The following is a 12,599-nucleotide window of genomic DNA, read 5'->3' on the forward strand; positions in this document are numbered from 1 at the left end:
ACCAGGGCAGCATCCAGGCAGAGACCGTGGTGGCTCCAAGGAGACCTCAGAGAGCATCTGTGACTGCTGCAAGGAGCAGCCCCAGTCCTTGCAAGCCCTGGTTCCCCTATGGGGTGCTCACTTTTCCAGGCTGTGCTCAGAGGACAGTGATTCCCATAGAGATGCCGAACACCGGATTAGGATGAAGTGCTTTCCGTAGGAAAAGGTGGCAGTGTGCACTGTGCATCGCTCCAGGGGGTGGTCTCCATCCCCGGCTTAGCCCTCTGTCCGGCACAGGGGGGGTGCCAAGGGGTGCCTTGGCCTAGGACACGTTTATGTTGGAGAAGAGCGGGGCCCCAGGTGATGTGGATGCTGTGCTGTCTGCCAAGTAGCCCAGGATGCTTTTGAGTTCTCCACGGGACAAATTGGCTTTGATGTACAGGAATGCTTCCAGGTGCCTTTTGCTGTGGAAGAGAAATAGGCCAATGTTATTCCTCCCATGGATCTCCACATGCCGGATCCCTCATGCCAGGATGTGGCCCCCACCCCACAGCATCACTGAGGTCCCCAGTGGATGCCAGCTTGGCACCTGGTGACCCACCACTATCCCTAGAGGCTTGGGGTAGGGCAGAGAATCTCCAAGACAAAGGAGAAAATCAGACCATAATTTTGAATATATAAATAGGTCTTTTTAATAGTTTACTTTATTGTCCAATGGCACAGGGATTGCCACAGCCTGGCAGGCAGCCCTCACCTATACTCATATTTGACTGTTTCCTGGCTCAGTTAAAATTCCATACAAGTATTTGCAAATCTGGTTCAGCGTCACTTACCGGATATCTGGGTATGTCGTGGCAAGTGTTGCAACTTCAATTTTAATAGCGCCTAAATCCTGAAGTCGGATTATTTCAGCCAGTTTGGGGAGTGCCGAATTCAGCCACGTGGCTTGAGACCCCTGCCAGAAGAGAAAGCTGTCAGCAGGGCATCGTGCAGGTGCAAACCTCTGTCCAGCCCAGGACCTGTGTTTCACCAAGGGTACCGCTGGGCCGGTTCCTGAGGCTGTTTCCTGGTGATGGGGAAGGTCATGGCAGGGATTTTAGGTGACTCATTGTTTTCAGTGATGTTTCTAGCCTGGGCCAGCCTTGGAGAAATTGGATTAGTTTTGTGGTGGTTTTAAATCCTCTTGCACAAGTGGTGTAGGGTTTGCCATAAGACTGAGGTTGCTGCATTCACCTCGACAGGCTCTCTTTACTCTTCCCTCCCATCACATTTTCCTCTCCTCAGGTCTCTGTAGTGCCCACTGTGTATATGAGGACTGATGGGGAAGGTAACACACTGCCACGTGCTGCTGTCTCCCAGCTCTGCTCACAACCCTGCCTTTAGCATCTCCAGGCATTGCCAAAATCCTCTCCCTGCCCACTCAGGTAAAAGCCCCAGCTGGACCTGTTTTCTGGCTGTTGGATATCCCAAGGCGTCAGCTGCCTGACCTCCCACCCATGCCGAGTGATGCTCAGGCTTATTGCTCCTCCAGTCAAATGTACACGGGGTGGTGGAGGTCAGGGCTTGGCTTAGCTTTTTTGCAGGCAAATTTGGAGGTGTGAAAGGAGGGAGGTGATCTCAGAGGACAGAGAGAGAGGCATTCCAGCCATGCAGAAGCAGCAAGGGTCTCTGGTGGAGGAAATCCTTGTGTACCAGAGACCCAGCACTGCCCATCCCAGCCCCTGCCTGACCCAAAAGCAACAGAGTGATGGAAATCGGGGCGAGGGGGAAGAGTCAAAACCCAGACTCTGCACAGATTGCACTGAAACCAGAGCAGTGCAGTGTTTAGCTAAATCTTCTGACCCTATTAATATAAATCCTCAAAAGGAAACCACTGCCTATGGGACAAAGGAGGATAAATAATTGCTCTTCCTCCGGGGGAGGGCAGGCTGGTGGCAGGAGAGACTTCCTGCCTGTGGGCACTTAGAGACGTCTTTCTGCCTAAGGTCCTGCCCTCCAGGAAATTAGGCTGAGTTGGAAAGGTTAACAAGAGGCCCCAGAAAATTTATTTTCCTGTTTTTCAGTGTTCCCATGCTCCTTGCTGTTGTGGATGCAGTGAGCACTCACGTACATTGCTGGTGCAGAAGGCTTCCAGGTCGGCAGCGTTCTTGGAGATGCATTGGGCCAGGTTTTGCTGTTGTGCTGGAGTTTTCAGGCTGACTTTCCTCTTCAGCAGCCTCACAATGTACTCTTTAACCAAACGGGCATGGATCTTCTCAACGATAGCCTGTTGGGAAGGAGGGGGGGTCATCCATCTATCTTTTGCTTGGGGACAAAACTGTGTGTGTGTGTAGATGGAGGACAAAAATGGCTTGAGTGTTGTAAAACATGCCCCACCAAATGCCTGTTGCCGATCATATGTGAGGAACAGTGCTGGTTGCCAACCTCCCCATGACTGGTTACGCGACATCCTAGATGCCGAGAATTTCTTTGTACTCAAACAAATTAAGTGTGGGAATTTCCAAATGTTGATTCCTTCTGGGAAGAGTTGAAGGCATAGAAAAGATCTAACGTGTTAGAGAAGTATCAGTAACCCAGAGAAACAGGAATTCATGCTGCTCCTCCTGTTCCTCTCTCTAATATACAAAACATCATAATTTTGTTTCAGATACTAAAAAGACAAAGGCAGGAAATCAAAGATTTTTTTTATGTGGTGATGTTTCATATATATACTCCAGCACCACTGAAAATATGGTTGTGGCTCAGTTATCTGGGATTTGTGCCAGTTGCATCCATCTCCTCCAGTCCTTAGAGCAACCAAAGGAGCTGTGAGACAGAACTGTGTTTCAAGGCTGCTAAAACAAACCCATACATAAATAAATGTTTTGGGTGATCCCTAGAGCACTTCCTCTACAGCAAAGGTGGTTTTCTCTGCAACACTGCAGCGGAGCTACAGGAGTCTGCTTCTGCTGGAGAAGAGTAAGATTTATATGGCTAATCTAGGTAAACTGCATGCTGATGGCAATCCTGCCTAAGAGGGTTCTCCAGTGCCAGGCCAGCTCATGGGCTTAACACGGGTCAAGGCAACTCCAGTTGCAGAGGATCAGAGGTGAAAACACAGCCTCAGCATCCCAGAATCCCTCCAGTATTTCTCTTTTACTTACGTGGTAGAAAGGGTCCTTTAGGGTCCGGAAGTCTGAAATATGTTTGCTTGTGGTTTTAATGATCTCGTTCATAATTTCATTGCTGGAGTCCCACTTGTTTTCTGTAAACTTCTTATAAATTGGCTGGAAAAAGGAAAATCTGCTTAGTTTCCTCAAAACAAATTGTATGCATACATATATTTATAATTTCTATATGTACAGTATCCTACATAGCAACAGTGTGGTGTGCAGTCCTGTGTGGGGATGTGTGACAATGACTTACAGGGGCAGGGGAAGAAGGGGCTGCACTGGGTTTGTGCCCCCTTCTTGTTCCTCATGATGAAGACTCAGGGCTTGAAAGGTTTGTATTGGAGATGCTTTTTTTCCCCCCACATTTTAAATGTTTTATCCAAACCATCTTGTCTGATTAGAGAGTTATGGAACCACCAGGGAAAAAAAGATGAATCATTATGAGATGCTTTCAATCACAATTTTACTTGGCCACAGTAAATAACTATGAAAATAAAATAAGACCCCCTGCTCTGTCAGATGCCTTCCAAAAAGCCCTACAGAGAAAGCAGGAGAGACTCCTATGCCTTCCACTCCACCACACTTGCTTAACTCAAAAAGCTTGTGTTACACAGAAAAAAGGAGAGAGAGGAAAGAGAGAGAGGAGAAGGAAAATAAAGAAAAAAAGAAAAAAAAATAAAAAAGAAGAAAAAAGAAAGAAACCAAAAGTGCCTTTCAGGCCACCTTTATGAAGAAGCCAAAAGCTGTATAATTGCAGTTCATGTCATTTGTGATTGCTTCCTACAGTTTGGAGTGTAAACACTTGCAGCAGTTATCTCAGATGCGGTCAGCACATTTTATGTTTGCCTGCACAGTCATGACTATGTAGCTGCCCCTGGTTTGCTTGTAGGCTTGAGGACCAGCTCCAGGAGAGGTGATTCAGAGTTGAGAAGCTGATGCTGAGAGGTGACCTGCCCCAGAGCCCTTCTGCACTTTGCTGCATTTGAATCAGAGATTTTGGGCAACTGGTAGCAAGGCAGGAGAACATGCCCAGCACCAGTACAGGCTGAACCATGGGGCAGGAGGATGTGGGGTATGGATATGGTACCTTCAGCTGGGCAAACAGCTGTTGAAGCAGCACATCAAAGCCGCTGTTTTCAATGTCACTGAGAGTGCTGAGGATACTGTCTTTATTGTCATCCTTTTCTGCCATGTTTTTCTCTGCATAGTCTCTGCAAGGAAATATCAGCGAGGTCAGAATAATCTGTTCTCACAAGTGATATACAAGACAAGAAAGTCAGAGGTCCCCAAACCTTCCTCTGCAGGCAGAAGGGCCTTCTTCTGCCCACTCTGGCATACCTCCCCTCTACCACACTATTCCCCAAGGCCTGCAGAGGAAGGAGCAAAGCCTTTTCTTTTGGACCCTTACCTGAAATTCCAGCAGTTGTTAATATTTGCAATCAGTATAGGCTTGTAGTATCTGAACTTCTTGCTTTTCTCCTTAAAGTCTTCAAAAGCATCCTTGTAACTGGAGGGGAGATGGGAAGAGGAGAGGGGGATGAGTGTGTGCCCCGGGGGTTCTGCCAGCCCCGCTGCCCGCCGCCGCCTTACCGCACCTTTTCAGGAAGGCTGGCAGCTCCTTCGACAGGCGACGCGACAGCTCCTCACCCACTGCCGCACTGATGTCATCGGCTCGCTTCTGGCCACTGTAGACACTCTGACAAACAAACAAGATTAATTTTAAATGCCATCTGGTCCAAAAAGGCCAGATTCACAGGTTAAGAAGGCTACAGACCCTTAACTGCGGTAACTGTGCCTAGCTCTCCTGCACCCCGCCCTGTGACTGAGCCAGGGACTGTGCAGAGCAGCTATACACGTCTGGTGTGTTGTCCTGGTTTCAGCTGGGACAGAGTTAACTCTCTCCATAGCAGTTAGTGCGATGCTATGTTTTGGATTTGTGCTGAGAAGGTGACTGATGTTTGTAGTTGCTGCCAGGACAGTCAAAGACTTTTCAGCTTCTTTGTTATGCCAGTGTCTGCAGGTACAGGAGAAGCTGTGAGGGAGCATAGCCCCAACAAATAGCTTAGGATTTGACCTTAAGTTCTGGATTGAGACCCAAATTGGCCAATGGTTAATTCCATATCATGCACGTCATGCCCAGTATACAACAGGTAAGGATCTGTCTGGAAGTTCTGTCTCTGTCTCTCTCTTTGTGGTTTGCCGCTCTCTTGGGGTCATCTCACTCTCTAGGTTGGCTCTCAGATGCTTGGGCTCTTATATTTTTTGGGATTGCAGTTTCAGGGTTCTCCCTGCTCTGGGATTGTTAGCCAGGGATGGGCTGAGCCTTGGGCATCAGGTGGTGAGCAGTTGCACTGTGTATCACTCATTTGTGTATATTACTATTACCATTATTATTTTCAATTTTGTTGTAGTTTATTTATTAAATTGTTCCTATCTCAACCCACAAGTCTCTTTTTCCCTCTACCCCTTTAATTCTCTCCTCCATCCCCAGGAGGGGGGAGGGTGAGCAAGCAGCTGTGTGGCGTTTTGCTGCTAGCCAGGGTTCAAAACTATAACATGCATTCAAGCCAATTTTGAACTCCATGTTCAAATGGGGAGAGAGGTGAAAAAGAAAGAAGCATTAAAGAAACTCTATCAAATAGCTGAGAAAGTGGGGAACATTACACTTGGGTGTTTGCTTTTTTTTTTAACTGAATGTCGTATGATTACATTTTAAAAAACCCAATTTAAGCTCAACAATCCTGATATATGAAAAGTTCTTAAAAATAAACTCTACTAATCTTCTGCAGGCAGAAGAGGGAGAGCATCGAGCACGGGGAAAGGGCACAAGCACTTGGAGCAGCTCTGCCTGTGACAGTCTCCCTGGGAGCAAGCCAGGGCAGCAGCACCCGCGCTGCTTCCTTGCTCGGCTAAACCTGTCTCGTTTCTCTGCTGTTACGTGACCCAGCACCTAATGGCTTGGCTTCAGCTAGGGGTGCAGAAGAGACCGCACAGGGAGAAACAAAGGCTGCTTTCCTGGTCGTTTTGCTTATAGATGAGTTTGTCTCCAGCACATGGTAGACCAGGACCCTGCCAGACCAGGGTTAGGGCTCCCTGTGCCACCCACCTCTACTACCACCCAACACAAGTGACTTGGCCTTCGCTTTCCTGAATTGGCTATAGCTAGTCTCACACCCTAAACACAGGCAGGATGCAATGGTTTATTTTTAATATATAACTGTATTACCTGGATAACAAATATTGCTAGTAGTTCACTCTGAAAGTGTCCATTTAGTTTCTCTGGTTCTTTGTCTTCTTTCCACCTTTGGATTTCTTTATCTAAACATTTACTCAGTGAATTTTTGATAGTAGCCTTTAGGGAAGGAAGAACAACAGCATTTACCACAAAGGGGGTGTAGCAGCTCCTGCCTTACACAAGTTTTACTAGCCCACCCACCATTTGTCTGTCTGAGTGGACTCTTTCCTTGGCCCTGGCTGAGAGGTAGAGGCTCTTTGCTATGAGACGCCCAGTCCACAGCTCTGCAGCAGCAAGAACAACCCCCTCACAATATCCACCTACGCAATAGCGAATTAAAAATTTCAGGGTAGCAGTCCAGATCAAGATCTATGTCCCTGCCTGCCACCCGCCACGTCAGCGGTGATCTCAAGGGCCGGGAGGGAGTGGTGGGTAGGAGGTTGCAGGCAGCCATGCGTGCCGGAACCCAAACTCCCCTGTGTCATAGTGCTAACCTCTGGGTCTGGTTTTGCAATGCTTTTTCATAAGCAATTCTGATGTCTTACAAGCACTGGAGAGTGAAACAAATTGTTCTCAGGTTTTCTCTGACCCCTCTTGTGTGCATGCTGTACAGCAAAGCTTTGGAAATGGTCTGTGCAGCGGCTGGCGTCTGTCTGATCACCAAGTGCCTTGTTCATGTGCTTTGCAGCCCCCGCACTCACCTCTCCCATCTGCAAACCGTCATGGGCTACAGCTAAACCTGGAATTTGTCTTCTCATTTTCCAGGAATTCCAGCCCAAAATGCCAAAAGCACTAAGCTATGGGCGTACTGTAAAGTTGCTTCTTGTTTCCATTAAGGCAAGAGTGATCCAAAAACCAGAACAACTGTTATTTTCTGCAGACCAGGTGATTCTCCATCAAAAAACAGACATTTCGAGACCAGACTGGCATGCTTTGTGCTCATCCTGCAAAGGGTCTGGCCGCTGCTGCAGAGACTAGAAGTCTGAATCCATCATCTGAGAGAGGGACTGTAAATCCCTTGCAGGATTTAACAGACAACTGGAAAGTTACCCATAAATAATTGTTGTTGGAATTTTTCCCACCTTCCTACCACAAGGTTTGCAAGAACAGAGCGGTTAGGCTCCCAGGGCTAACCAGAAGTTTGCTCTGCAAATCCCATCTAGCAGAAAGCTAACCTGTCCCTCAAAAAGAAACAAAAGCATTCTTGCTTTTGCTTCTCTCTGGAAGGTTGTGTGATTCACAGCCAAGAAGTGTGCACACAGGACAAGTCAGAGCTCCTCCAAGGAGTCAAGGAGTCATATGGGAGCAGGAAAGGAAAGAGGAGGGACTGAACTCACTCTCACCTCTTCATTGTCAAGGTATTTCTTTTCAAGCTCTTTGCTCAGACTTGATGGCAAAAGGCTTCCAAGCTTAACTTTTTCCAACTCCTCGGCTAAAACATGATCTTTTCTCATATCTCTGGAATGAAAAAGCCAAACAATCACATTTTCTAAGGGCAGTGTAATTCAAGACAGCTGTTGATGCACATCACTAACACTTTGAGGCTATCAGTGAAAAAACAGATGGAAATGTACATTGTCCTTAGTCCAGGCAGGACTTGGAGGAGCTGAACCTGTGCCAGGGGTGGGATCTGTGAGTGTGAGACCCCAAGCAACCCCAGGGAACGGAGTCACCTTCTGCCAAGCTCCTGAGCACCAGCCACTGTGCTCTGATGGCGACAGGGGACCCAGAGCAGCCAGAGGGACTAGTCCCAGGACACAGCCTCTCTCCATGAATACAGCAAGGGGATCAGATGAAAAGCTGTCCTTTCATGGCTAGTTGGGAACAGAGCAGGTTTCATACCCTGCTGTCCTGTCCCCACCGCATGCCGACTGAGCTGGGTGCTCCTGAGCCGCTTTGAGAGAAGGGACCTGCCAGCCATGGGGGGCTCAGCCAGCACTTGTAGGGGGGCTGATTTGGAAGCAGCCTCTCCCTCTGGAGATGCAGAGAATAGCCCTGAGCATTGCCTGATTCCCATGTTTGCACATGTCCCAGCTCCACAGGGCCACACCTGCACACGGGCTCTTTCCGACACAATGCTGGAAGCTGGACCCAGGCTGTTGTGCAACCCTCCTCCTCCTCACTGCTCCCTTCACTGCCGGCCATGGAGAGAAGTGGTCCCTGAGCAGACACCTGGACCTGGCCTCTGGGAACACCCTGCACAGCAGCTGCTGCCCTGGCTAACACCGTCCCCAGCACTGGGCTGTGCTGCTCTGGCTGAGCCCTGCTCCTCACAGCTACTGATTTCCAAATACATGCTGGTTCAGGCCTGAGTATCCTGACCTGGAGCATAGCACTGGCTCTGGAAAACTTCCAGGATCAACACTGACTCATTATACTCCATCAGAGAAACAGGAGAAGGAAAAAGTGGAGGTGAAGGCTGAATGGCTTTACAACAGCAAAAGAAACACTGCTGGTGTATTTACTGGTTTTCATCTAAGAAATTAGAGCACTCGATTCTCCATCCAGTACTGTAAGCCACAACAAGGAATATTTTCAGTACCATAACATACAGGGCTTGTGAAGATGAAGGGTGACCCTTGGCTGATGATGGCCTCTCACAGGGGTGCACCCTTTGGTCTCCTAACCTGGAGGAGAGCACAGACTGTGGGTAATGCCTAAGCAACATCCTCTGTGCCTAGGATAATTACATCTCAGGTTGTTCTATTTATTGTCTGCCCTCTGGTCCAGAGGGCTGAAATTTCCAAGTTTTCCAAGAATGAGTTCAGGTCTGCAGCTGGAATAGAGATCAGAGCAATGAACATGCCCAACTGATGCCACAAGTGAAGTCCTAAACGTCTGTGTGCACATCTGTTGTCCACAAGCTCAAATGGTGAGGTGAGCCCTTGGTTTACAGACTAGCAGCCTTGAGTGTGTCCCTTCCAACAGTCCTGGCTGTCAGTGTGACATCAGTGACACTAAAACCTCACCAGGTACCAGATTGCATCACAGTGATACTGATTCATAAATCAGGCAAATGCCTGGTTTGCAGCCAGTGAACCTGTGTTGGTTGCCAGGGATTAACATGTGTAAAAGCCTCACTTACTTTGGATAAATGTTGTGTACCCATGAGAGGAGAAGGTAAACATCCTTGTCTTCCAGATGAGATTCAGCATTTTTCTTTGCCTGGGAGGCAAAATGTTTGTGGTAGAGTTCTGCATATGTGCTGAACACATTAAACTCAGGAGGATAAAGCTGTTTAATGTACTTTACAACTACTGTCAGATCTTCTTTCATTGTCTTCCCCATGTGCAGGAGGTTCTGGCCAACTGTGGAGAGGTTCTCAGTTATAGGAGTACGGCTTGTGTCTTTCATTCGAGTCTCTACCGACTCCTTTACTGTAGCCATCCAAAGCTCTTTCCATTTTCTAGGTCTAAATTGCATGTTTTGGTCAGGTGGATTCTCTGATGTGTAGTTCTGATCTTCTTTCTCCTGCTCTTTCAGTGCCTCTACTGCCTGCTGCAGCAGTTCTGGGTTTGTTTTCGCTAGCAGTATGGAGTCTTTCAAGATGCTGAAGACTTTGTGCTTCAGAACTTCATAGACAGACTCGATGTCTTGCTGGCTGGTGCTCAGTCCCTCCTCACTTTTGCTAGACAGGCTCTTCTCCAGGACAATCAGATGCTGAGCAGCATCACAAAGCTTTTGGTCTTCAAGGAGATCCATGACTTGTTTGACTGGTGAAAAAAAGAACAGCATTTCTTTACCCAATAGCAAAAAAATTATATCTCTATTTTATATAAAATCATGGCTCTGGAATACTTAAATAAATGTTTTTATTTCTATAATGCTGGATCTTAGGCTCCTTCACCATACAGAAAATCTTTCTGTTTCTTTAAAGATCAGATGTTTTCTAGCCTGCCTCTAACTGGGGCAATGGAAATGTGAATACCTAGCACCAGTGTTCTTCATACAGACAGATATTTATGTGCTACTCATCATTTTTCCAAAATTTAGATTTGTGGGTGTTTATGTATTTATTATCCCACTTCCCATTAATATCACCTCAAGTAAGAAGCATGGCTTTAGAAAAAATGTAGATGGAAAGATGTAGCTAAATAAGATGTGCTAGAGGAAATACCACATGGGTTTTCCAGAAATAGGTTGGCACAATCTGACCTGTGAAATTTTTTTGGAGGACACATTTAGCGGGCAAGATAAATACAATTGAACTATCTCATCTGAACTACAGCCAGTTACTTGATATGGTGCCATCTGAGAAACTATTAGTTAAACTGGAGAAGTTCTATCCCCAAATAAGTTTTGTTAGGTGTGTAAGGTTTGTATGGAAAACCCTGGGTGGAGAAAGCTTACATTATTAATGAAACTCATCTTACTTAATCTTCTCTTTAGAGAGTGTGGCACAAAATCTGGGAGTGCCCTATTGTCATCTGCTGACTACACAAAGTTCAGAGACATTGTCGAAACCAAGGGTTTGGTATTATACAGGAACAACAGGATAGCTTGAATAGTAACAGGGCTTAAATTTAATAACATGAAGAATAAGATATAAATTCAATAGAACTAAAGTTACTTAGCAACAAATAGGATTTTCTGCTGCAAGACGGATGTGAATCAGCTTGAGATGGAGGAGGAAGAGGGGTGCCTGGAGAATTAGTAAATCATTACTGTGAGACAATGGTGAAAATGTCAGATATGACCCCAGGATGTATCTAGTGAGGAATGTCCATCTGAGACATCAAAATAGTAACATTGTGCCAGGCATTGGTGGCATCCCATCTGGAATATTTTCTGCAATTCTGGTTGCTTTATTTAAAAAAAAAAAAAAAAGACATTGGGAATGGGGCAATGCATCAGTAAGAACAAAGGCAGGAAGGGCCTGTTTTCAGACTCAGTTTGTTTAGCTGAGCAAATTCAAGGCCGAGAAGGAAAAACACCAGTTAGGGAAAACATTTGACACATGGAGAAAGAGATGCCAGTTAGTCAGGTAAAGGCTAGCCTGGAAATGAGACAATTTGTGCTAAACCAGTGATACTTTGTAAGAGCCCCCCCCCCCCCCAAGATAGGACTAAAAAATTAACTTATTTTAATGTACAGCTTGCTAAGTTTATGAACCAGGTAATGAGATGTCACCTGAGGTGGCAAGGGAGCCTTGGAAGTGCCAATGGGCACTTTCCTCTCCAGTTCTGGGTTTCTGAGCTGGTGTTTTTCTCCCTCTCTAAGCACCCTGCAGGGATGATGCCTGCGACTGGAGGAGCTGTATATCTGGATATCAGCCCCGGGAAAGACCTACATGTGCTGCTCCCTGCTGTTCCTGGGGGAAAAGGAGATTTCACAGGGTGGTGGTTTCATGGAGGAACAGAGCAGAGAGGCATGCCTTGGTTTCTCTCCCATCCACAGATCTCTGTGCCCCCATGAGAGGTAGAAACAAGTTTTGTTTTGGACAGAAAACCTGCAAACTGGTAGTTCCTCAAGGATATGCCCTTGGTCCCAAAGGACGATAACTTGAGGTCATGTGCTCCTCAGCTCATATTTCCCCAGGCTCCTTGGGCAAGTCACTTCAACGTGTCAGTGCCCTTGTTTCTCAAGGGGACAATTCTCCACCTTGTGCAGCCCCTCTCAAGATAACTATGGCCTATAAGGTGGTGCAAGGAGGATGCAGAAGCACTTACCACTGGGTGGCTTGGTCTTTTTCATCTTCTTAAATGCACTCGTAAGGATTCCCTTTATTCCTTTCTTCCCCTTTTCAGGGCTGTCCCCAGCAGAGGTGCAGCTCCCATTGCTCGTGATGGAAGATGCACATGAGGGTCTGCGGGCTGCCTCTGGCCTTTCACTCATCTTCTCCTGGTCCCTGGACCAGATCTCATATCCAGAAGGTTCAGGACAGGCAGGGACTTGTTCAGCTACTGGTGCTGAAGGGTTTTCAAACTGCCTGTTTGCACCAATGCAACCCTCTGATCCATTGCGTATTCCAATAGGACCACTTTGGAAAAAAGGTAACATTTTCATCATTTTCCTTCTAGCCTGTAAATTTCAGAAAGAACTGGTCAGATTATAACAGTTTGCATAAAAGTCATCATGGCACACTGTGGCAAGGTGTATTCCCATTTAAAAAAAATAAATTCTGTAATGAGTTGTCCCCAGTGGGTGGCGTGGGGAGTGCTACACACATCTGGTATGAGCACGGCTCTGCAGGAGAGCTCCTGAGCAACATCAACTCAGGTAGCTGAGATGAT

At 46.8% G+C, this 12,599-nt stretch overlaps 1 protein-coding gene across 1 annotated transcript; it reads right to left on the bottom strand.

The window, feature by feature from the left end:
- Nucleotides 1–301: 301 nt before the first annotated feature.
- LOC104462116 (tumor necrosis factor alpha-induced protein 2-like) lies at nt 302–12,375 on the bottom strand. Its single transcript, XM_010073951.1, has 11 exons — nt 12,036–12,375; nt 9,452–10,079; nt 7,710–7,824; nt 6,358–6,483; nt 4,727–4,827; nt 4,540–4,638; nt 4,219–4,342; nt 3,123–3,245; nt 2,090–2,245; nt 813–934; nt 302–443 (listed from the first exon to the last, which is right to left on the bottom strand). Exons 1-11 carry the CDS (start codon nt 12,373–12,375, stop codon nt 302–304), a joined length of 2,076 nt encoding a protein of 691 aa, XP_010072253.1.
- Nucleotides 12,376–12,599: the final 224 nt, after the last annotated feature.

This window comes from Pterocles gutturalis, unplaced genomic scaffold, assembly GCF_000699245.1.
Source record: "Pterocles gutturalis isolate BGI_N339 unplaced genomic scaffold, ASM69924v1 scaffold26251, whole genome shotgun sequence".
Taxonomy (NCBI): Eukaryota; Metazoa; Chordata; class Aves; order Pterocliformes; family Pteroclidae; genus Pterocles; species Pterocles gutturalis.